We start from the raw sequence: 23,187 nt of genomic DNA, 5'->3' as shown, positions 1-23,187 counted from the left end.
TCTCCTTGAAAAAAAAGTCTGTCTGTGCTTTGGGAAATTTCTCCACCAAGGAACATGTCATGCTGATTTAGGTGGCTGTGCGATCTGGCCAAGCACACGTTGAAGATGGATCCAACACTGTGGCATCCTGCTGTGTAGCCTTTCTTCCTAGTCGGTTCTAGCCTTGTTTCTTCAGGATTTCTGCAGCTCCACCCAGTTGCCCGCAAACCTGAGCCTGAGTCATCAGCGTATCTAACCAAGATCTTGTGGCTAAAAATAGCTTAGGGGTTTTCTTGGTAAAGGCAGAAATAATGGCAGAAACTGCACAAAAAGCAAACCTAAGCTATTCCAAAAAATTAAAATGGATGTTCCCTGGTGGGGCATAACCCACAGTGCCAGTTTCCAAGAACCCAACCCTTCCCATCCCCCGTACACCAACAAAAACAAGTTCACAAGAGTGAAAACAACAAACAAACAAAAAACCACACCCAAACATGTCACTCATTTATTGTGAGAAATCCTGACTAGAGCCATCATTCTGCAACAGTCTTCTGGAAATTAGAATCTTTAAAATAAACTATACAAGAGAGGATGAAACATTAGCACACCTTAGCACAAATTGTTAGTTAAAACTCATTAAATGTATTACTTCTTTTGTAGGACAGGGCTTTTAGAAGAAAGAATTCAGAAAACAGTTTTCTATTCTGACAGTTTTCACATGTATCCCAAAATAAAGAAACTAGTGTAAGGAACCTCCATATACCCAACATCCAGATTCAGTAATTATCAAGATTTGCTACATTTACTTCATCTACCTTTTGTTATTCTTTTTGAAGCATTTTAAAAACGAATCCCAAGGGCTGGCCCGGTGACTCGGTGGTGAAGTTCTCACGTTCCGCTTTGGCGGCCTGGGGTTTGCCCGTTCTGATCCTGGGTGTGGACCTACGTGCTGCTTGTTGAGCCCTGCTGTGGCAGGTGTCCCACATAAAATAGAGGGAGATGGGCACAGGTGTGAGCTCAGGGCCAGTCTTCCTCAGCTCAAAATTTTGGACGTCTCATTGCATAACGTCAGTGCTGTTCGTACATTCAACACAGTTAACAGTAATTCTTTGCTGTTGGTAATTACCAGTTCTTGGAATATGTTGTTAGCTTAAAAACGTTCACACCCTCTTTTTTTTAATTTGGTTTTTATAAATTAGGATCCAAAGTCTTTACATTACATTTAGTTGTTCTGTCTCTTAAGTCTCTGTTTCTAGAGCAGCTCTTTCTCCTTTTTTCTTTGTTTTTGATCTCATTGGTAACTTGTAGAGATCAGGTCAGTTGTCCTGCAGAATACCCCACGTTCTGGATTTATCTGTTTGGTTTTTTGTAATGTCAATTAACATTAAGTTCTTTCTCCTCCATATTCCCTCTAAGTAGAAAGTTGGCTCTGGAGACTTGATTCAATTCAGTTTTAATTTTTTGGCAAGAACACTTCACAGGTAAAACAGAATGATTTCTGAAGCCAGAAGAAGAGTTGGAAAAGGCCTTGAAGGCTTGGTTTATTGGCAAAACAAGGCTAAAGACACTTTTTATATCTGTCTTAAGGAGTTGTGAGGGTGAAAGAAGGCAGTACATAGGGGCTCTTTCAATATAAAACGCTGTACAGAAATAAGAAGAGAACTTGGTGTCGTCTTCACACTTCAACCCCTAGACTCATTTCTTCAGTGAAAACTTATTTAACAAACATGCATTAAGTACCTATTGTGTCTTAGGTACAAGAGTGCAAAGAATGAGCAAGGTAAGTATAAGTCCTTGCTTTGTGGAAGGCACCTTAAGATTACAAGTCCAAACTTGTACCTTACATAATAAATGTGTAAAATGCTATAATGAGGATCTCAAGCTGAGCCACTGGCCTCAGGGGTAGAAAGGCAGAGACAGATTTAAGCAATATTTAAGTGACTGAATCAGTACAACTTGGTGTAATAGATTTAATGTAGGGAATGAGGATAGAAAGGAAAGATTTCAAAGGCACCTGGGTTTTACCATGGGGATAATTACAAGGTAAGGTAGGGAGGAAAAAGGAGTTAATGACTTTGGATTAAACAAATAGAGTTTGAGGTATTTACAAGCTATCTAAGTGATGGTGTCCAGGAGAGTTAACAATATATGGGGTCAGAAGTTGAGGGAAAAACTAGAGCTAGAAATTAAATTTTTGTGATTCATCGTATTCTGGATAGTGTTAAAGTTGTGGGTCAGCATGAAAAGGCCAGAGACAGGACGTAAAATTACAGTGCTTCCAGCATTGGGCGTTCCCTGATTTGAGACACCATTTGAGGCCTGTCAGTTGGGGGATACTCTCATAGTTACCGATCATCACTAAACTACAGGGGAAGAGAGGTGAGCTTTAGAATATGGCTTTCTGTTTAACATAGTCATGTGGTCTTAAACTTGGTTCCACCATCATATTAAACCCCACAGTTAGTATCCTTAATTCTTCCCTTAATGCCAATACTCAAAATATGTGGCTTCTAAGAAAAATGTTCCAATAAATATGCAGTAGTAATTATGAAAGTTGGTTCTATTGTTCACTCATTTCATCGCAGTGTACTCTTCACTTCACAAATTGTAATACTTGGAGAAAGAATCATCGCAAGAAGTGATTAGGTGAGGAGGAAAAGTGGGCCTCCTATCAAAGGCTGCTACAATGATGATAAGCCACTGGAAAAAGTAGAAAGGGAAGGAGGCGTGTTCAGTTCCTAGATTAGGAGTTTCTGGGAAGCACTTGTCCTACGTCTCTATGTGTGCGGTGCAGGCATTACGTCACAGGCTGCCAAGTTTTCCATCCCTTCATTAGCCAGTGTCAAATCTCATCACAGCTTTTCTCCAAGGAGTGTGTGTATAAACCAGGAAACCACCTCTTATCATCTTGTTACAACTGTTTATGATTCCGGTAAAAAGAAAAAAAGGCAGAAACATGTGAGAATTTCTTAGTGTTCTAAGCTTTCTGTAAGAAAGTTTTTCTCCTAACAGTTTTAGTAAACTCCAAAAGGAAGAAAACCTACCCTAGTCCTCAGATACGCAGACCGCCTAATGCTAATGGAAGAGATGATTTATGCTGTTTTCAACTCTCATTTACATAATCATATGAGTTAATCTGGTGACTAAGCATTAAAGTGAGATCCATGTTTGGTTCTGTTTTATGGTCTCCATGGTGACCTTAGATTTGAAAACCTACGAAGAAAGAGACTAGTGTCACAGTGAGGGTACTTAGTTGGCTAATGCATTCATCTGACAAGGTGTTTTCAGTGAAATGATTCTCTTGAACTTGAAAGACATGTTTTTTGTCCCCCACCCCCAACACACATGAACACAGCCCAGTGTTGGACAAAGCTTATGTTTGGGTGGCATCTGGGGTTGATTGTTCAATGGAACAATGAAATACAAATGTGATAACAGAAAGGCCTTTGTATTCTCTTCTGCCACTGTCAGCTTTTCTGCACTGCAGAGATTAGGAAGATCAAAGCGCCTCCTTCAATTCACTGCTAAGCTGTGATATAGTAATCATCAGCCTCAAGGAACTCTTTTGTGGCACGAGTTCACTCTTACAAGGCAAAAGACTCATTGCTTTTTAGGATTTTATAAGCTGTTTTAGTTCATTCTTACATTCTCAGGTAGCAGCTGGAATATTCCAAGCTGCCCTCCACACTGACAAATTTTGATATTCCGATTAGCTCCTGCTAACCTGATCAGTATTTCAGAATATAGCTGTTGCAAAAATAGCGTCATGTCATCCTGTTGAATTGTGTGGAACTTCAATTGTCAGTGCTTGATTTTACCTATTTTTCTGCTTGCCTTCCAGTTTCTTATTGTCAGTATAATTTTCCTTTTTGTTCATTCTCCGTTTTTCCTATTAACCTGCACCATCACAAGTCTCTTCTTCACTTTACCATTTCTCTCTCCACTGTTCTGTTCCTTTTGCAGGGATAAGAAAGATAGGAAGCACTAAATCAGTTCTTTCTCTCTCTTAAAAAAATGATCTTTTTTCCATTTTAAAAGAAACTCCGTATTCATTATAGATACATTGAAAAAATACAAAAAGAGGAAAATTTTTACAGTCACTCATGGCCCTATCTATTGTTAATGCTTCAGTATATATATGTATTTTTTCTTTTGAGGAAGATTAGCCCTGAGCTAACTACTGCCAGTCCTCCTCTTTTTGCTGAGGAAGACTGGCCCTGAGCTAACATCCGTGCCCATCCTCCTCTACTTTATATGTGGGATGCCTACCACAGCATGGCATGCCAAGCAGTGCCATGTCCGCACCTGGGATCCAAACCGGCGAACCCAGGGCCGCCAAGAAGCAGAATGTGCGAACTTAACCGCTGTGCCTGGGCTGGCCCCCTTTAGAATATTTTTCAGTCCATTATTTATGTGTATTTTTCTTACATACTTTTTTTTGAGGAAGAATCACTCTGAGTTAACATCTGCCGCCAATCCTCCTCTTTTTGCTGAGGAAGACTGGCCCTGAGCTAACATCTGTGCCCATCTTCCTCTACTTTATATGTGGGATGCATACTATAGCATGGCTTGACAAGTGGTGTGTAGGTCCACACCTGGGATCCAAACCGCTGAACCCCGGGCCACCGAGGTGGAATGTGCAAACTTAACTGCTGTGCTACTGGGCTGGCCCTCTTACATACTTCTTATCATGCTTTCTGTACAGTTATTCCTATCTCCTTATAGTTGACATTTGATATATGCATTTTACATGATTTTATAAAACTTGAACTTTCTAAGTGGTTTTCTTATTAAAAGGAAGACACCAGGGAGACTCACACTCCCAGATTGTAGATGTGACTTCTTTTTTTTAAAAAAAAACAGTGCGTAGGTCCACACCCAGGATCCAAACTGGTGAACCCTGGGCTGCCAAACCAGAACATGCAAACTTGCCTGCTGCACCACCGGGCTGGCCCCAGATGTGACTTCTTTTGATAAACAAGGGGTTGCTTATTTCCTGAATAAACATTTCTGGACAACCTGCCCTGTATGGCATAAATTTTGAGTATACACAAATATATCAGACAGGCACCCCCTCTTCTCACAAATGGGCATCCAGAAGCCATGACAGACATGTAACCCAACATATTCCTCTCTGACGTGTTCAGTCCTCCCTGTAATAGGCCTGTGGAGCTCAGTTGCCATGGAAGCACAGAAGAAGGTGCAAACTCTGCTGGGAGTGTTGGCTGCACTGAGGAGGTGCCATCTGAGCCAAGTCTCCAAAGGATGAGTAGGAGTTTGCCAAGCAGAATTGAAGAGAGGAAGAGTTTGCCAGGTGGAGAAAACAGAAAGGGTGTGAATGGGAGTCTGGGGAGCAGATGAAGTTAGATATGCCTGAGCAGGTGAGCCTCTGGGCTGAGTGGCAGAGATAAAGCCAGAAAGGCAAGTTGTGGGCAGATTTTAAGGCATCTGGCCACCCTTCTAAGGAATTTGGCCTTTGTCTAAGGAGGTTGGCCATAGGAAGCCAAGAAGGGTTTTGACAGGAAGTTTTATGTGATCCTGTGTCTCTTAGAAAGATCTCTCCAGTGGTAGAGAAAGTAGGCTGTCTAGGGGAAGGAAGGAGGTAGACTTAGAGTGGTGCTGTACCTGTTTTGTGCCAGATATGATTCTAAATGTTTTGTTTCCATTTAATCCTCTCAACAGTGAGTGGGAGGAAATTGCACATGGTTCAGGGATGATTGACCTGACTCTTGTCTCACGGGTACTAATGGTACCAAGTTGCAGAGGCAAGAAGTTTGGCCACGTCTCTCTTCTTGGTACATCAAATGAGGGAGACAGTGACCCTGCTTTTGCGTACTTATCTAAATTAGAGGTGAGGAAAGCCTAGACTAGGGCAGAGAGGGCCATGTTTGGGAGACCATCGGAAGGCAGCAAAGATTTTTCTACATGGCAGCAGCCATCTAGTGTGAAGAGGTCACCAGAATCAGAAAGCATTCACTGAGGAATTCCAAAGAGCCTCTGAGATCACGGTGTATGACTTTCCATGAGGCATGATCCATTGTGTCAGAGTACAGGCAGGTGGACAATGGGATTTCATCCTGAGCAAGGGTTCCAGAGCTGCCCAGACACTACAGGCCAGTGGGTTCCATTCAAAAGCCATGTTGTCCTGCTTGAGAGGTTCCCACTGGCCATGTTTGAGACATTTTAAGCATCACAATGAAATGATGACAATAACTGATTGTAAAATATTAATAAAAAACATTTTAAAAATTAGTGTTGGAGGAGGAAAAAAGTCAACTAAAAGATTTAAAAGAAGTATTAGAAATAGAAAATCATCATTTTGCAACCACTATAGTAATAATTTAAGCAAGAGGCACCCATGAATGCTAAAGCATTGGGTGAAAGGTTAGAGACCATAAAATTTTACATAATTTCACAAGAATCACAAATTGCTCAGTAGAGAAATCTGGCAGACACTCCCGTAGCCAAATAATCAAACCAGTAGCAGGACAAATGATATCAGATGCTTTTGATTTGATGCACTGAAAAGGACACATCATTTCTGTAATATTCCTGCCAATAACATTTAACCTGAGTTTAAACGTAAGGAAACAGTCAGATAAAACCAAATTGAGGGACATTTTATAAAGAAACTAGACTGGACTCTTCAAAAATGTCAATATCATTAAAAGAGAGAGACAGAAACTGTAGTAGACTAAGAAAAATTAAGAGTATGAAAGCAGCCTCAGTATGTATTCTCTGGTTGGGTCCTAGGTTGAGGGGAAAAAGCCATAAAGGACCTTGGTAAGACTTTGGGAAGTCTGAATGAGGATGAGTATCAGCTGTGATGGTGTTGTCTCATTGTGCAGTTTCATGAGTGTGGTTACAGAAGAAAATGTCCTTGTTTTTACATTTAGGGGTGAAGTGTCATAATACATTCAGCTTATTCTCAAATGGTCCAGGAAAAAAAGAAAAAGAAAGGAGAAGCAAGTGTGGCAAATCGTTGAAGCAAATGTTAGCAAATTATGCTCTTGCTTAGATTTAGAAATTTTTACAGCAAAAATCTGAGTGATTTTCTTTTTCCCACTTTGTGACCAGATAGGCTAAAGGATCTCTCAACACTTAAAGCAAGTATACTTTTGTTAAAGGGAAATATTGCCTGACTGAAATACTGAATTTCTTTAAGGTGACAAATAAGTATATGGGTAAGTGGAAATCCATAGCTGACCTCTATTTAAGATTTTCTGAAGCCTTTGATAAATCTCCTTACTAGAGGCCATGAAAAAATGTAAAACTGTTGACGAAGGGGAAGGAAGGCTGGTTTGGGATTTTATTTTTATTGTTGTTTTACAGCTGACGATTACTTACAGACTCCTCCCTGACCCCCCCCCCCCCCCAGAAAAAGCCTGCCTAGTATAGAAATTGATGGATACATTTGACAATGGAGAGGTGCAGATAGCCAAATCCTTCAGAACTTAGTGGAGGGAAAAGTCTCTTTAAAAGTTGTGTATGTGAGGGGCTGGCCCCGTGGCCGAGTGGTTAAGTTCGCGCGCTCCGCTGCAGGCGGCCCAGTGTTTCGTTGGTTCAAATCCTGGACGCGGACATGGCACTGCTCGTCAGACCACGCTGAGGCAGCATCCCACATGCCACAACTAGAGGAACCCACAACGAAGAATACACAACTATGTATCGGGGGGGCGTTGGGGAGAAAAAGGAAAAAAAAATAAATAAAAAAAATTAAAAAAAAAAAAAAAAGTTGTGTATGTGAGTCCTGAGAGGGTGTGCATAGTGAAATCTCTCTACTTCAGATACATTCAAGTGGAGATAATATTTGTACATGAAACTAAATCTTTCCAGGACTGAAATGATTACCATCTGGAGGAAGAGTTCAGAAAGGTCTCTTGTGATCACAGATTAGCATCTGTCAGGGCTGTGTGTTTAAAGAGGACCATCCAGATTTCACTTGTCGAAGTGCTAGGCATTGGGTTCTAGGCAATGAGTTCTCACTTAAGGCCCCCCCCCACCCCCCAAAAAAGATTGACCTAACTTGGTAATTGTAACACTGTCTTAAATTTATATAACACTTTGTAATTTTAGTAGTCACTTTTACAAACGTTATCTCGTTTTGGTTGGTGAGAGTTGAGGATAAGGAAGTATTGTTCTTGCTGTTTTACCAATGAGAGAACTGAAGCTAGAGTGGGCCAAATGGTTTGTCCAGGGCCACGTAGATAGTGAACCCAATACTGGGGTTTGGGGTTGGATTTGTGCTCATTGTTTCACCTGTGAAAGTAAACTCGGCAGCCTTTGTGACATCCCTCCAACCCAGCACAATATAAAGCGAGGAAAGTTCAAATCAAGTTTCAAACCCTTAAGAAGGCATAAAATGTGCAAATTTTTTGAGAAAGATTTCCATGAAAATAGCTTTTATAGAAATGGAGAACTTTGATTTAAATGGAAAACACACTTATGAAAAATAGATCATTAGTAACTAATCAATAAATATTCTTTTTAGCTATTCAGCTATGTTTAAATGACCTATATAAAATGGATTATATTTCATTAGAACAACAACCAAAAAAGTGAACCTGGAGACATTGTCCACCCTTTGTCATTTGGGGAGGTATTTGCAATATCAGCAGGCTCGCTCCGGGGACCCAAAGGCAAGATTGTTTAGGTGAGAGGAGACATGTGGGTCTGATCCCAACTGAGTCACTGCTTGAAACAGAGAATATTCATTGAACCACCTTCCCTGGGGGGGCTTCAAGGTCACACTAAAGGACACCTTCATGACTCATATTCTGAAGTATCCATCATTGGTTAGGAGGGCTACGTGCCAGCTGAAATTTAGGAAGTGGTGTAGTTTTGTTGTTTGGGGCCTTAGTCACTTGGAGGGGTTGAGGTTAATTGGGAGACCGCAGTGTGTAGCATGTTTCTCAGTTGCAAGCTGCTCAGCATATGGATCAACAGGGACTCCACTGATCCTTCTGCGCCCTGCTGCTTGTTTCCCTTAGCAGCTCTCATCTGTGGTCTGGGTGTTTAAGAGCAGCTTTCTTGGCACGTCCTGGATGATAGTGAATTTTCTGTTTTGGAGGAAGATTGTTCTTCCGGAACAAGATAACACTTATTTGTCCTAGTGGTAGTAGGTAGATTCATTGACTAAATGAATGAGTCCTTCCAGAGACACCTGTCTGAATGAGTCACTCGAGAGACACCTGGCTGTTCTCGTTTGTTGGAATGGGGTGTGAGAGCATACCATCCTCTGTAAGGCACCTGGGCTGCTCAAGGAGAAGTCACTTATTATGGATCCAGTTCCTGGTTTATGCAAGCTTGTGAGGGACTGGTAGTGCATGGGTAGGATATAGTTTTGCAGATCATACGTACATGGAGTCAGAGAACTTGTGTCCCATTCCCAGGGGACCCAGGATGGCGTTAGGACCTGCCTTGCTGATTTATCAGGGCTGCTATAAGATGAAGCATTGGTAAGGGGCAAGGATTATATTAAATAGCTTGTCTACTCTTTGGCACTCACTTTCACCGCTTTCATCAAAATTATACCAAAGCCATTCATTTATGTAGCATTATTTGTTGAGTTTTGGTTCCAGGTTCTCCCTCTCCTTCCGGTAGGAGGTGAGGCAGTGAATGTCCCTGCTCTTCAAATGCAGTTAAGAGAAAAGGCAAGTGCGCTTGGTCATCTGCAAACTGAATGATGGCGAACAGACTATCATCAGCACATTGTGTTATCCAGCAGTGAGAAAATACTTGGGGAACCCAGTTTTTTAATAACCAGAGATTCACTGGTTCTGAGCGTACTGCAGTGCTCCATCTTAGTCAGAAGCCTCTCCCGCCTTCTGCTCTCAATTTCTTTCCCACTGAACGCAACCAAAAAACACTGGACAGGATGGACCTTGAAAATGTTAGCAGGCAGATTGGGAAGGACACTAAAATGGGAAGTATGAAAGATCCAGCCTTGAGTTTCCTGTTTCTTCTTCTTTTTTCTCCTATGTCTCCTGCCTGCACTCAACCTAAATCCCACAAATGCAGAGCTCCAAGAGAATCCCTCTTTCTTGCCCAAGGAGCAGGAAGGGAAGTCTCCAGAAGGTTGAGACTGGCAGAAATCCTGCCACTTGCCACACAAACCTATTAACACGTAGTGTGTACATTCTGGACTTTTTCTGTGCATATTTATGAAAACATAATTATACCACTTTGGTTTTTTCCTTAGAAGAAAATGTTTATAATATAAATGTACTAGACAATCACTGTAAACTTCTTTTTTGGTCATTTATGAGGCAGTTAAAGCCTAGTTCAGTGCATTTGAATCACCTCAGATTCTGGTTCAGTAGGTGCTGAGCAGACACCAATGGCCGACTCCTGGTGTTGCCGGTCCCTCCCTGGCCCAGGCTTTGAATAGGAAGGGAACAGTTATTTAACAATTTCCACTGAGGTTGTTTCCGGTTTGCTGCTTTTGTAAAGAATGTTGCAGTAGGATATTTGTACATAAGCTCTTCTCACGTTGGGGATCGTTTCTTTGAGGTGGACTCCGAGAAGCAGTGGAACTGAGTCAGAGGTTATGCTGTTTAGATTGCTGGTCAATAGTAATGATCATTCTTGCAGAGGAGTTTGCCCATGGTAATTAATATATTACTCCCCAACTTGTAGATGAGGAAATCGAGGCTTAGAATGGTCTGACTGCCGAGGCTCACACAGCTAATTGGTAGAAGAGGTGTGATTTTAGCCCAGTACAATGCCACGGATCTTTTGAAACAGGCTTGTCTACCTGCCCCCCATTGGCTATCTTTTTTAGCTTTGCTAATTTGATATGGGAAAAAAGTGAGCTCGTATTCATGTTAATTTTTATTTCTAGTGGTTAATAGAGTCTGTGCTTTCAGCTGGTCACATCCTTTGTCCTTTGATAAATTTTGTTTCCTAAGCTGGTCTTACTTTACTTGATTTATATGTGCTGTGTACATGATAAAGATGTCACCTTGTTTCTGCTCCAATTGCTTTGTAATTTGTCTTTTACTTTGTGTGCTTTCTTTAAACGTAATTAAAATTTTTTTATGTGGCTGTAACCATCCTTACCTCTTTCCCACAAAGCTTAAAGAGACTTTCCCCTTGGAGAGGTTTCACAAACGTGGAAAGATATTTTAAAAAGAAAGCTTAAGGAGTTTTATGGGCACTTGTATGAAATGCAGCGTTGATTTGGGGCTGTCTTTCTTCAGTGCCGGGTTTGCTTCCTGATTTCTCCCTCCCCCCTCCCCTACACATGCAGTTTCCCCACAAACGTTTTCCTGCTAAAATGGGAGGGAAAATTATGGAGTGATGGTGTCTGAGAATATGATTTATGGTTTTCAAAACACAGAGGGAATTTTGGAAGGACAATTTGAAATCATGTAAAATGAAGAGCTCGCTAAGCTTCTTGCCATCGTTTTCTTCTGTATATGAACCATTGTTATGACAGAACCAGAGCAGACCTTCCATTTAAAACCTTAAAAGTTTTTGTCATGTTTATACATGCGTGCAACTTAAAAAACAAAAGGTTCTTCACGACTTGTTATGAAAGACACAGTCCTCTAACCGTAACCCTCCGGCAGCCCGCTTTCCTACCTTCTCAACTCATAACTTAATCTTGTGACTCAGATTTGTTTAACTGCATCTTTAACTTAACTGAATCTATTTACCTTCATGTCCTTAAATCTTTTTACAGATTTTTTTGTTTATGTTTCCCCTCAGGTCTCTAAGTGACTTGGCAATATTTTTTCTTTATAATAGCTAATATAGGCAGGTCGCTATTACTGACTTCCTGTTGTAGAGGGCTGGGGTTAGTATCTTCCTGTCCTGTCGCCCCCGCCACCAGCTTGCAGGTTCTGTGCCTTTTCCTTCCTTTCTCCCCCTTCCCCCACCATCCCGTTACATGCATTCACACTTCTTGCCTGTCTTCCTAGTGTAGTTTTCTGTCCTTGATTTTGCTCTATATTCAGTGCTTATGCTGTTACAGTTTTGTAAATGCTATTCACAGCCAAGCCATGTAGTTTCCTATAATTACTTTTCCTTTTCTGCACAGTATTTTATTTCCTGTAGAGTTAGGAATTGGCTTGCTTTGTGCTTTATTAGTTTTCTGTGTGCTTATTCATTACCCCCAAGTTGTGATCTTCTCAATGCAGTCAGAGGCGCTGGGTCTTCTATTAGTCTCGTCTCCTTGAAGGCGACTCTCCAGAGCTCTGACTCGCCCATCAGGGCTGCGCACTTTCTAAGACTCCTGCATGGCTGTTTGGCTCCCCCCTTCATTGGCCATCTAGCGAATCCTATTTCTTCATTTTTCTGTTTACTCCTTAGCTTTGTAGAGCATATCCTTTATAATTTCCTGAAAAAGAACACATAGGTGGTAATTATTTCAAATTTTGTATATATGAAAATGGTTTTAGTTTATCCTTAGTTTATGCATAGTTAATAATATGGCCAGGTATAGAAGTCTAAGTTGGAAATCATTTTCTTTCAGTATTCAGATGCATTTTTCCAAACCTCTGTTTTCCAGTGTTGCTTTTGAAAAAGTCTGGTTCTTGATCCTTCATCTGAAGCTGATTTTTAATCTCTGGAGGCTTTAGGGTTTCTTCTTTGTCCCCAGTTTCTGAAATTCCATGATACCAAGTCCTGCTGTGTAGATGTTTCCTTCTATTGAGCTGGGCATTCAGTGATCCCTTTGAATTTGGGAAATCATATCCTCTGTGTGATATGTTCAACCTGCCATCCTTAACTAGAAATCTTGATAAATTATAATGAAATATATATTTCCCAAAGCCTGGCATATTATCAGTTAAATGTTAAAAAGGGATCATGATGATTAAATTGGCCAATAAGAATTTAAAAGAGTGCTGACAAGCATAAAATGTAAACAGTCACACATTTCATTTGACGGAGCAAATAAAAGTTGCAGTGAGTGAGTTATTCAAGCCATTATTACTCTGGTATCCAGCCCAGACTTGTGGCAGAGACAGGTAGATTTATTCTTAAACTTTTTTCACTCTTACTAATAGGAAAAACATGCAGTTCTACCCACGTAATTTCACAAGAATGAAGGTACATCCTATCCATCCCTTGTTTTAATTTGGTCTCCAAAAATCACATACCAAAAGATATTTGTGTGTTTGTCCCAACCTCCAGCTGCTTTACCTAAGTCAATGGAACTGTTGTCCTCTAGGCCAAGCATGCAAAAATATAGCTGTCAGTTTCCCCTAGAGATTTAAATTTGCTATTCTCCCAAATGGCAGTTATAGAAGTAAGTTAATCAGTCAGTCTTTCTGCGTCAGTTTAATAAAAAAAACTGGGTAAACATCTACTGAAAAGTGCTAACATCTAAGGAAAGTTCTGAAGCCACATGCTTCATCTCTCGGACCATACTCTTTCCAAGGGCTGCCCAAGGAATGGTAGATGTTGAGTGGGTAAACTTCATCATGGGGGATTTTATGTGTCTTAGTAGAAGCTTGTAAAGCAAAAACACTCCTGCATGTCTCCTCTACTCTTAATAACGACGCTGAACACACAGTGACCAGATGTGTGCGGGTTTCCCCCACATCAAGCAATTCTCCAACTTTCCTTAATCAGTTCTGACACTGTCTACTTGGAGATAGTGTCAGATCCCACAGATTAAGGGCTCAGTCTCACACTGACCGCCCTCCCACTTCGGACGCCAATCACAGTCCAGATGTCACCTGTGTTTCTGACCAACCTGCTATCAGTCAGAGGTTCCCATGACCCCCTCCTCTGGTTCAGTCAATTTGCCAGAGTGGCAAACATGTTACTTACTAGATTGCTAGTATATTATAAAAGAGTAACTCAGGAAGAGCCAGATGGAAAAGATGCATAGGGCATGGCATGTGGGAAGCAGCACACAGCTTCCATGCCCTCTTTGGGGTGCTCTGCTCTCCCCGTATCTCTACATATTCACCAACCAGGAAGCTCTCTGAACCTCGTCCTTTTGGATTTGTGTGGAGGCTTCATTATGCAGGCATGTTTGATCGAGTCTTTGGCCATTGGTAATTACCTCAACCTCCAGCCCATCTCCCCTCTCCGGAGGTGGGGGACAAGTGGGACTGAAAGTTCCAACCTTCTCACCATTTGGTTGGTTCTTCCGGCAACCAGCCCCCGTCCTTAGGGGCTTCTTGAAAGATACCCCATTAACATGAACTCAAGTGTGGTTGAAAGGGACTAGTTATGAACAGCAGAAGACACTTTTTATTTGTCTCTTCACTTAGGAAATTCCAAAGGTTTTAGAAGCTCTGTGCCAGCAACAAGGACAAAGACCAAATAGATATTTCTCATTATACATCACAATATCACAAAGCCTAATTCGTAGTATAAATAGTAATCATAGCACACTTGAATGTGGGCTCGTGTTGAATATTGTTTTCTCTTTTCCCACCAGCTTTTTGGAGACTGGGAAGCCCAACTGCGGAGAATAATGAAGCTCATTGCTGGCGGCGGCCTGTCCATCACCGGCTCTCACAACATGTGTGGGGACTATCTGTACAGCGGCCACACAGTCATGCTCACACTCACCTACTTATTTATCAAAGAATGTAAGTCTCAAACAGCCTTCCAGTAGAATATCCTCACCTACCATTTCCCACGGTCCCTGCAAAGTCTGTGGAAACAAGAGTGGAGGCCTCAGGAGGAGAGTACCTCGTCTCACCACCATGCCTGGGTTCAGCAGGCACCCAGGGAAATATTTGTGGGAGGAAGTAACTGCTGTGCTTGACAGGAGTGTTTACTCAGGTGTCAACTGTAGTATTTGCGGTGTTTTACAGCTGCTGAAAGGAGCCAGAAGGAAATCTCATAAGTACACAAAAATAGAGTGTCAGGCCTGATTGGATGATGGAAGATCATGTGTTCACTCAGTAGCCATTTTTCTAAGCACCTGGCAGGAAGCTGAGGGTACAGTGGTGGGTCAGTCATCTCTGCCCTCTTAGAGGCCCTGGGCTCAGGGACACTAAATGAGGCAGGCACTAAATGGGAAATTTACTTTAAAAAATATACTTAAATAGGGGGCCGGGCCAGTGGTGTAGTGGTTAAGTTCGTGCACTCTGTTTCGGTGGCCTGGGGTTTATAAGTTCAGATCCTGGGCAGACCTAGCACTGCTCATGAAGCCATGCTGTGGCAGCATCCCACATAAAATAGAGGAAGATTAGCATAGATGCTAGCTCAGCGACAATCTTCTTCCAGCAGAAAGAGAAGGATTGGCAACAGATGTTAGCTCAGGGCCAGTCTTCCTCACACACACACAAATATACATATATATATATATTTTTTTAATGTTTTATTATGAAACACAAACATTGGTATTATAGATACCCCTGTGCACTGCTCAGATTTAACATATATTAGCATTTGCCATATCTGTTTCAGATAACCCTTTGAAAAAGCAAGTGAAATGTTAATATGTGATTAAAGCCTTTCATCCCTTCCCCCTCCCATTGTCCTGTATTATTTCCATGCATGTTTTTGTTCTTAAGTATCATTGTTTTCTGGTTTTTAAAATTTACATAAATGATATTGTGCTACATATAATCTTTCGTCACTTTTCTCTCAAATTATGTTTTTGAGACATGAGACTCTGGTTCATTTTAATTGCTGTTAGTATTTCAATACTATAAACAAACCACAGATTGCTTATTCATTTTTCCTACTGGTAGAAAATTCAGTTGACCTCCATGTTTTACTGTTACAAGCAGTCTCAATGAGCATTATAGAAGCATTTTCCATGAAGAGTGACAAGTAAACCACACTGCTGGTACGACAGAGGAGGGACACACATCACAGTCTAGAGATGTCTTGGGAGCATGTGGCACCTTATGGAAGTTTACTGTGGTTAGGATTCAGAGCAGGGGTAATAATGAGAAATGACAATGAACTGGTAAGAAGGAACCAGATCATGAAGTGTGCCTTAAGCCACCAGAAGGAGTCTGAACTTGCATCTCACAGAGATGAGGTGCCATTGAAGGGTTGTAACCAGTGGGGCAGTGTCAGCATCCTTGTCCTTTATAGTGGGAGAAACTGCTCTCACAGCAGCTTGCAGGATAGAAGGGAGAGGGGCAAGATTGGGGACCAGGAGAAAAGTTAGGAGGCTGGCTGCTGCTGTAATCCAGGAAACAGATGACGACAGCCCAAACTACCCTGATGGCATTGGGAATGGAGAGAGTGGAGGGAACTGAGAGGGATTAACAGAGAAGGGCCAACAGATAACAAGATTGTGGGGTCCAGTAGACAGCCGGTGGATTAAAGGGCGAAAGCCCAGTTTTGGTCTTAAAACACTGAGATAGGAAACAGGAGGAGAGAGGATGCACTTCAGGGCACTGAGAGAGAGAAGGGAGAGTAGATGTTCTTCTGCTTGTACTTAGTATGTGACCAAACAGAGAGAATTCTAGCAATGTCTATTCAGAATTGTCAGGGCATGATCCAGCCCTTGGACTGGCCTGATGCCAACAGCCCTGGAGGAGGGATTCCTGCCCTCTGCTGGTTGGTACCTGAAATCCTTTAATGGGGTTAAGCCTTATCCTTCTTGAAGATAAAGCCATGTGCCATATTGGGAAACTCAGAAGATTTGGGTCACAAACTCTGATTTTTTAATCCTGGTGCTATCACTTACTAGCTCTGTGACCTAGGAAAAACCTTTAACCTCTCTAAGTCTTAGATTCCTCATCTTTAGAATGAGATGCTGATAGCTACTTAATGGGTGAGGGAGAGGTGGTAAAAATTAAAATAGATGGCGTATGTGAACACTGATAATAGAGTTGCATGGAGGGTGGATGGTAGCCACTATTGGTTGTTGTATTGTTAAGGTATCAAATACAAATTTTCCTGGGAATGGAGTCTGGAGCCCTATATGTACACTAAGACCTCTCCCCTGACCATTCACTCCATTTAAAATTGCAAGCCACCCTTCCCCCTTCTGATCCTGCTTAGTGTGTTCGACTTTTATTTTTCCATAGCAACAATGCCTTCTAACATAGTGTATAATTTAGTTATTTATTATGATTATTGTTTATTGTCTCTCTTCGATACTAGGAAGGGATCACCCCACAAAGACAGGCTCTTTGCCTATTTTATACATTGATCTGAGTACCTAGAACATTTCCTGTCCTGGGCACATACATAGATGCTCAATAAATATTGGCTGAATGAATGACCAATTCCTGGACTCCTTGAGAATCAAATAAAAGCCTGAACTTTCTTCTGTGGGGTGGGGAGGGTAGATCACATTCAAACAATATTTTTGCCTGAAATTTCAGACCCTCTGAAGCCCATCTATTGAGAATACAAGGTAGGAAGTCTGCACTAATGGAGATTTTATGCTTCCCTCAGGTGACTTCCCAAATGGAGGTACAGACAGGTATTTGTCTGACACTGCCCTACCGTTGGGAATGTACTTGGACTGGAATTCTCAGGCATTTGCATTCTCTCTTACTTGTATTTGAGAAATGGAAATCTCAAAGACTTTCAGATCAGTGTATGGTTGCAGACCTTGGAAAGCAAATAGGACAGTTAGATCAATTATAATTGCTTAGTCCATGTATAAGGCTCTGTAGACCAAGAGGTGTTAATTTTTGTATAGAGCATTAACTCTAAATTATTTACAGGTAAATTTAGTTAAATGTTAGCAGATATTTGTTTTTTTTAATGGAGCATGATGCATTAACCTGTCCTAATTTGACCTTTCAAACTATACTTAATGGGGCCAGCCCTGTGGCCGAGTGGTTACGTTCATGCTCTCTGCTTCGGCGGCCCAGGGTTTCACCAGTTTGGATCCTGGGCATGGACCTGGCACCGCTCATCAGGCCACGGTGAGGTGGTGTCCCACATGCCACAACTAGAAGGACCCACAACTACAGAAAAGATATACAACTATATACTGGGGGGATTTGGGGAGAAAAAAAAAAAGATTGGCAATAGTTGTTAGCTCAGGTGCCAATCTAAAAGGAAAAAAACTATATTTATGATTATATGACTCAAGTAACAACTAAATATGTATTACTATTGCTAGTAAAATCGCTTTGTAAAATAAGCTGCTTTCATTCTAACATTGGTTACAGATAAACTAAAGCCTTAAATTTGCTAGCACAAGAGATCTGTTTTCAGAAGGAGAGACCCAAGGTAACTGGATTCAGAAGTAGCAGTAGAGGTGTGATTGGGTCTGCTAGTGCTACCTGAGTAATGGGACTCTTACAAATTTCTCCTCTTTTCAGATTCCCCTCGACGACTCTGGTGGTATCACTGGATTTGCTGGCTTCTCAGCGTGGTTGGAATCTTCTGTATTCTCTTAGCGCATGACCACTACACTGTGGACGTGGTGGTGGCGTATTACATCACCACGAGACTCTTCTGGTGGTACCACACTATGGCCAATCAGCAAGTGAGTTTTCCCCCATTTGATTTTAGTTTCTCTTGCCCCTGACCTGGTGTTGATGGCGTGGCAAAGGGGAGAGTTGAAAGAATCCATAGACATCTTAGATTTCTCTTTCCTTAGGGAGTAGTCAGCTAAGATGATGTTGTCTTCTGCTGCTGATCCACTTCAGAATCAAAAACGAACAAGAGATGTGTTAATATAATGACATGGGAGATTACATCCTTCTAGAACAAGTGTCATACTCATTGTCCCTGAAAAATATTTTCTAAGCTGTGCCCACCTGTTGTTTGATTTGCATTTCTACCCTCTTCTCCCTACCCTTGGCCCCTCATCAAGCTTAATACTTAACATCTAATGGTTAAGTCTGTCCATTTTCATCATAGATGAGTGAGTAACTAAAAAAACTGAGGTATTTATTTATAGATAGGAGATTGAGTAAGCCACAAGTTCTCCTTGCGTTCCCGGAATTGGAGTTGTTTTTCTACTAGTTTGTGGCCCCGTTCGCAGATGAGTGCAGAGTGTAGAATGATGGTGTGAGTGGGTAGATGTGGGGCCGGTCTGGGGTCCTTTGTGAACTTTAATATGGAAAATATTTTAACTTAAAGTGAAAGATGATGAGAAAAGTGTGTTTGTTCCTTTTGGGGATGGAGCAAGTAATTGTTCTTCCTGACTTTGTTTTTCCTTTCTTTGTTATCTTAGGTGCTAAAAGAAGCTTCCCAGATGAACCTCCTGGCCAGGGTGTGGTGGTACAGGCCATTTCAGTACTTTGAAAAGAATGTCCAAGGAATCGTACCTCGATCTTACCATTGGCCCTTCCCCTGGCCAGTAGTGCACCTTGGTAGGCAAGTTAAATACAGCCGGTTGGTGAATGACACATAACAGCTGTACAAAGTGGGGGAAAGAGGAACTGTCCCAAGTGCTAAGAACTCCATGAGAGAAGATGCCATAAAATAAACACCTCCCTAATCCTATTATCTTTCAGCGGTTACCTTGACTTAACCTATTGAGTTACCTGGTCAGCACTGTGATCTTTTTTTCTCTCCAAAGGACCTGCGTTGGACAACAATAAAGAAAATTTAACCTATCATGCACTGTATACATTTCCTGTTCATAAGTTTGGGATTTACATAACCCGCAGCCACCATGTTCCTTTGTATATGATGCAACAGCATAAATGTAAGCTTTTATATCATAAGTTCTGGTCTTTCCAGTCACATCTGGAAATAAGCGTATTATTTTCTTGGGAAAACATACTTTTCATATCTCTTGCCCCAAAGATTGGGCTGTAAGCCATTTTCTAGCAAATGTCTCTATGAAGGTTTCTAAGTACCTGAATGGGGTTCGATTCTGAAATCTTTCTACTTGTTGCACCGATATTCAAATAAAAATGACAGACACAGAAAGGTTTGGTAACTTTGGGTTTTGTAAAATCAGCAGAGACAGTGTGTCAAAAAGTGCAAAAAAAAAAAAAAGATTCTGTTATAAAGTGATTTTCTAAGTATTTCCTAGCTTTATTTTTCAAAATGATGTTATGAAAACCAAATTTGAAGATTTTTACATGTCAAAGAGAAGAGGGTTAAAATTTAAAAATGCTTCTTGGGAGAGAAATTTGTCTATGTTTCTAGTGCCTTTCTTGTCTTGATTGTATGGTCAGTAGGCAATCTTAAATGTTTTTATTTAAAATAAAGTATTCCATGAAAATATAACTGTATGTATACACTACTAAATTTTGCATTTATAGCTAAATTAAATCAGAAGACTGCTTATGGTTTTTAAATTGCTCTGAATTAAAGAATGAGAGAGTTAATTAGAAAGTCAGAGCCTGTTCCCATATTGTGAGCAGGTGGCAATGACATGTACCACTTAAATTATTTTATCTATTTGGTAGTTCGATTTTATCTATACAATGAAAACAGCCATGAAGACTTTTTTTTTTAAAAGAGAGTTTTGAAAATGATCACTTAACTAAAACTTGAAAGCTATAAATTAGTTATCCATACTCTCATGACAGTTTTGTTGGTGAACAACAAAAAGAGATCTATTTCTTTAAAATATATTTGTGCAGAAACTGCATGTAATTCTAAGTTTTACTCCTAACATAAGTATGTTTGGGGAAGTATTCTATTCTATACTTGCCAATGTGGAGAACAAAATAGTTTTTTAAGAATGAAGAAGTATATATATCCATTCTGTATTTTACGTGCAGCAGAATTATCTTCCGTAGGGTTTTTTTGTGTATTCACAAGGTGATATTTGTATTGTACAACAATAATGGTGAAGGAAATAAAAAGGCTTTTAAAATTTTGTTTGTTTTAAATCTTTGTAAAGTTACTATTCCAGAGAGTATACTGATATCTTAACAGCTTACCTAGATCATAAATTAATCAAAATGCACTTTTTAATAAAAACTGATACTTAAAATAAATGGCTCTTATTTCTAATGTGTTCACATTCGTCACAAAAGTTGTAAATGGAGTCATTAAAGCAAGATGAAAACGTGAGTTTCAGAATTTCTTCACTGAGTTTATTTGACATGGGGCCTTAATAAGATTCTTTAAAATGTGCTCTACTCTTCAGTGACCTGCAGATTGAGTGTATTTTTAAAAATATATAAAAAAAAAAGGGGCTGGCCTGGTAGCATAGTGATTAAGTTAGTGCACTCCACTTTGGTGCCCCAGGGTTTGCAGGTTCCTTCCTAAGCAAAAGGAGGAAGATTGGCCACAGATGTTAGCTCAGGGCCAGTCTTCCTCACCAAAAATAGATATATAAAAGAATCACAGATAAGTTAAATTCAAACTGTAGAACACTGTTTACCAACAAGTTTGAATTCTCCAATTCTCAATCAAGTCACTGACTTAACTTTTTTCCCTATAACTGAAAGTAATGTCACTTTTCCAGTTTAGATGAGAAGGAAAAGTAGATCTGAAATGAAAAATACATTCATAGTACTTTGATAGTCAGAGGTAATGCAAAATAACTTTTTAAAAAGAAAACAAGATATTATTCCTGATGTGGTGAAGAAAGGAAGATGGGAACAGTGGAGGCTGCCTTTATTAAAGCCTGTGTCCAGACAGGCTGGAAAGGTAAAACTTCTTAGATCCCCTGCGTGGAGCTTTAGGACTTGTGTCTCAGGCAGAGAAAATAAATGTAGTGGCTTCTTAAGGCCAATAGAGCAACACTGTAGGATAGGTTTGTACTTAACTGTTACAGCCTTTCACTGACTTTGACTGTTGACCAGGTGCTGCATATTGAAAGGGAAAGTAACGTGAGTCTTGAAAATGAATTATTAGCTCACACTAAAAGTAGGATCTATCTTTTCTTGTAAGGTGAAATTAGTTATATAAGAAAATTCATCATCGTAAGTTCATGTACTTATGGACCAAGAAATTCACTTGCTGATTGCTCTTCATGCTTGACTACTGATTCACGCGTTGACATATCTTGTAGCCCTCTAGTCTGCAAATCTCAGGAAGGACAAAGAGAAGCCTCATTGTATTCTGGAGAATGATAATGCCTGCCTGAATGAGGACATGTGCTTGTTTGTCCTTTAGTTTGGTAAGCCTAAGCCTTAGACAATAGCTTCTTTATTTTGCTCAGTTTACAAGTTAGGCATTTTACATATATTATCTTCTTAACCCTCACACAACCACAAGGTGTAGTTATTACCCCCATTTTAAAGGAGATGACTCAGAATGTTAAATAACTTTCCCAAGGGCGTGCAAGTGGTGCAAATCTGATAGGAGTCCCGCCCTCCGCTCACCCATTACAAATACTTCAAGCTTTCCTAAACTCGTCAATGAAAGTCTGCAGTGAGCAGAATGTGCATAGACATCATACCACCTATGGTGGTAAAGCTAAGTAAGATGATTCATTGTCAGCTGAGAAGCAGAGAATTCACACCATGAGGTGTGAAAATAATTTTGTCAGTTTCCTAATTGCTGTATATTTTATTTGTATACCAAATACCTAAATTGATAAATATCTCATAAACTTGATGTTTATCGCATGAAACGCATGCTAACTCTGACTTGAGCATTATCATACAAAAAGTCAACCAGGTTTAGGGGCTGACCCGGTGGCATAGTGGTTAAGTTCACGCATTCCACTTTGGCGGCCTAAGGTTCACAGGTTTGGATGCCGGGCATGACCTGCACACTGCTCATCAAGCCATGCTGTACCACATAGAAAACAGAGAAAGATTGGCACAGATGTTAGCTCAGCAACAACCTTTCCTCAAGCAAAGAGGAGGATTGGCAACAGATGTTAGCACAGGGCCAGTCTTCTTCACCAAAAAAAAACCTACCAGGTTTTGAATTAACTAGGAAATGGAATATGCTACTTGGATCCCTTGATACTGATATCTTTTCTTTTTTTCCCTTTGGTCAGAAAACTTCCTTAGGACAAATCAAACTACTGACTTTAAACTCTGCTTATCAGTATCTTAAAATACTTATCTGTCTGCTAGTTCAGAGAACAAGTCAGAAAAATATTAAGTGATGCCTGCCCTCAAGGGCCAGACTCCAGCTCCCACGAGGAGGTCCGAGATGGACGTGATCAGTGAGAGACAGACTCAGAGTGAGGGGAAGTTGCTGGAAGTAAAGGAGACTGGAGCTGGCCCCCACAGGATGAAAAGGATTTGGATAGTGGATGAGGCAGCAGCATTCCACAGAGCGACAGGACAGTGGGAATGGCTCTGGCTTACTGTTAGTGCAGAGAAAACGGAGTGAGCATTGACCATAAATTCATGTTTATTGCACGTTTGAGAAACCCTTTTAGTTCTTGAGCCCTGGTGTGGCACAGTGGTGTAGTTTAGCATCTAAAAAATGAGA

The 23,187-nt window shown here is 40.7% G+C and overlaps 1 protein-coding gene across 7 annotated transcripts in view; it reads left to right on the top strand.

The window, feature by feature from the left end:
• SGMS1 (sphingomyelin synthase 1) overlaps positions 1-20,783 on the top strand; it is a 285,938-nt gene extending 265,155 nt beyond the window's left edge. For all 7 annotated transcript variants that reach the window (XM_046652229.1, XM_046652227.1, XM_046652230.1 and 4 more), the window contains 3 exons: positions 14,381-14,534; positions 18,198-18,364; positions 19,058-20,783. In XM_046652229.1, the coding sequence (XP_046508185.1) occupies positions 14,381-14,534; positions 18,198-18,364; positions 19,058-19,237 (501 nt within the window). In that variant the 3' untranslated portion in view covers positions 19,238-20,783. The remainder of the gene's footprint in view (positions 1-14,380; positions 14,535-18,197; positions 18,365-19,057) is intronic.
• Positions 20,784-23,187: the final 2,404 nt, after the last annotated feature.

This window comes from Equus quagga, chromosome 2 (assembly GCF_021613505.1).
Source record: "Equus quagga isolate Etosha38 chromosome 2, UCLA_HA_Equagga_1.0, whole genome shotgun sequence".
In the NCBI taxonomy this organism is placed as follows: Eukaryota; Metazoa; Chordata; class Mammalia; order Perissodactyla; family Equidae; genus Equus; species Equus quagga.
Note: the sequence above shows the minus strand (reverse complement) of the source record. Positions and strands in the feature narration are given on the sequence as shown.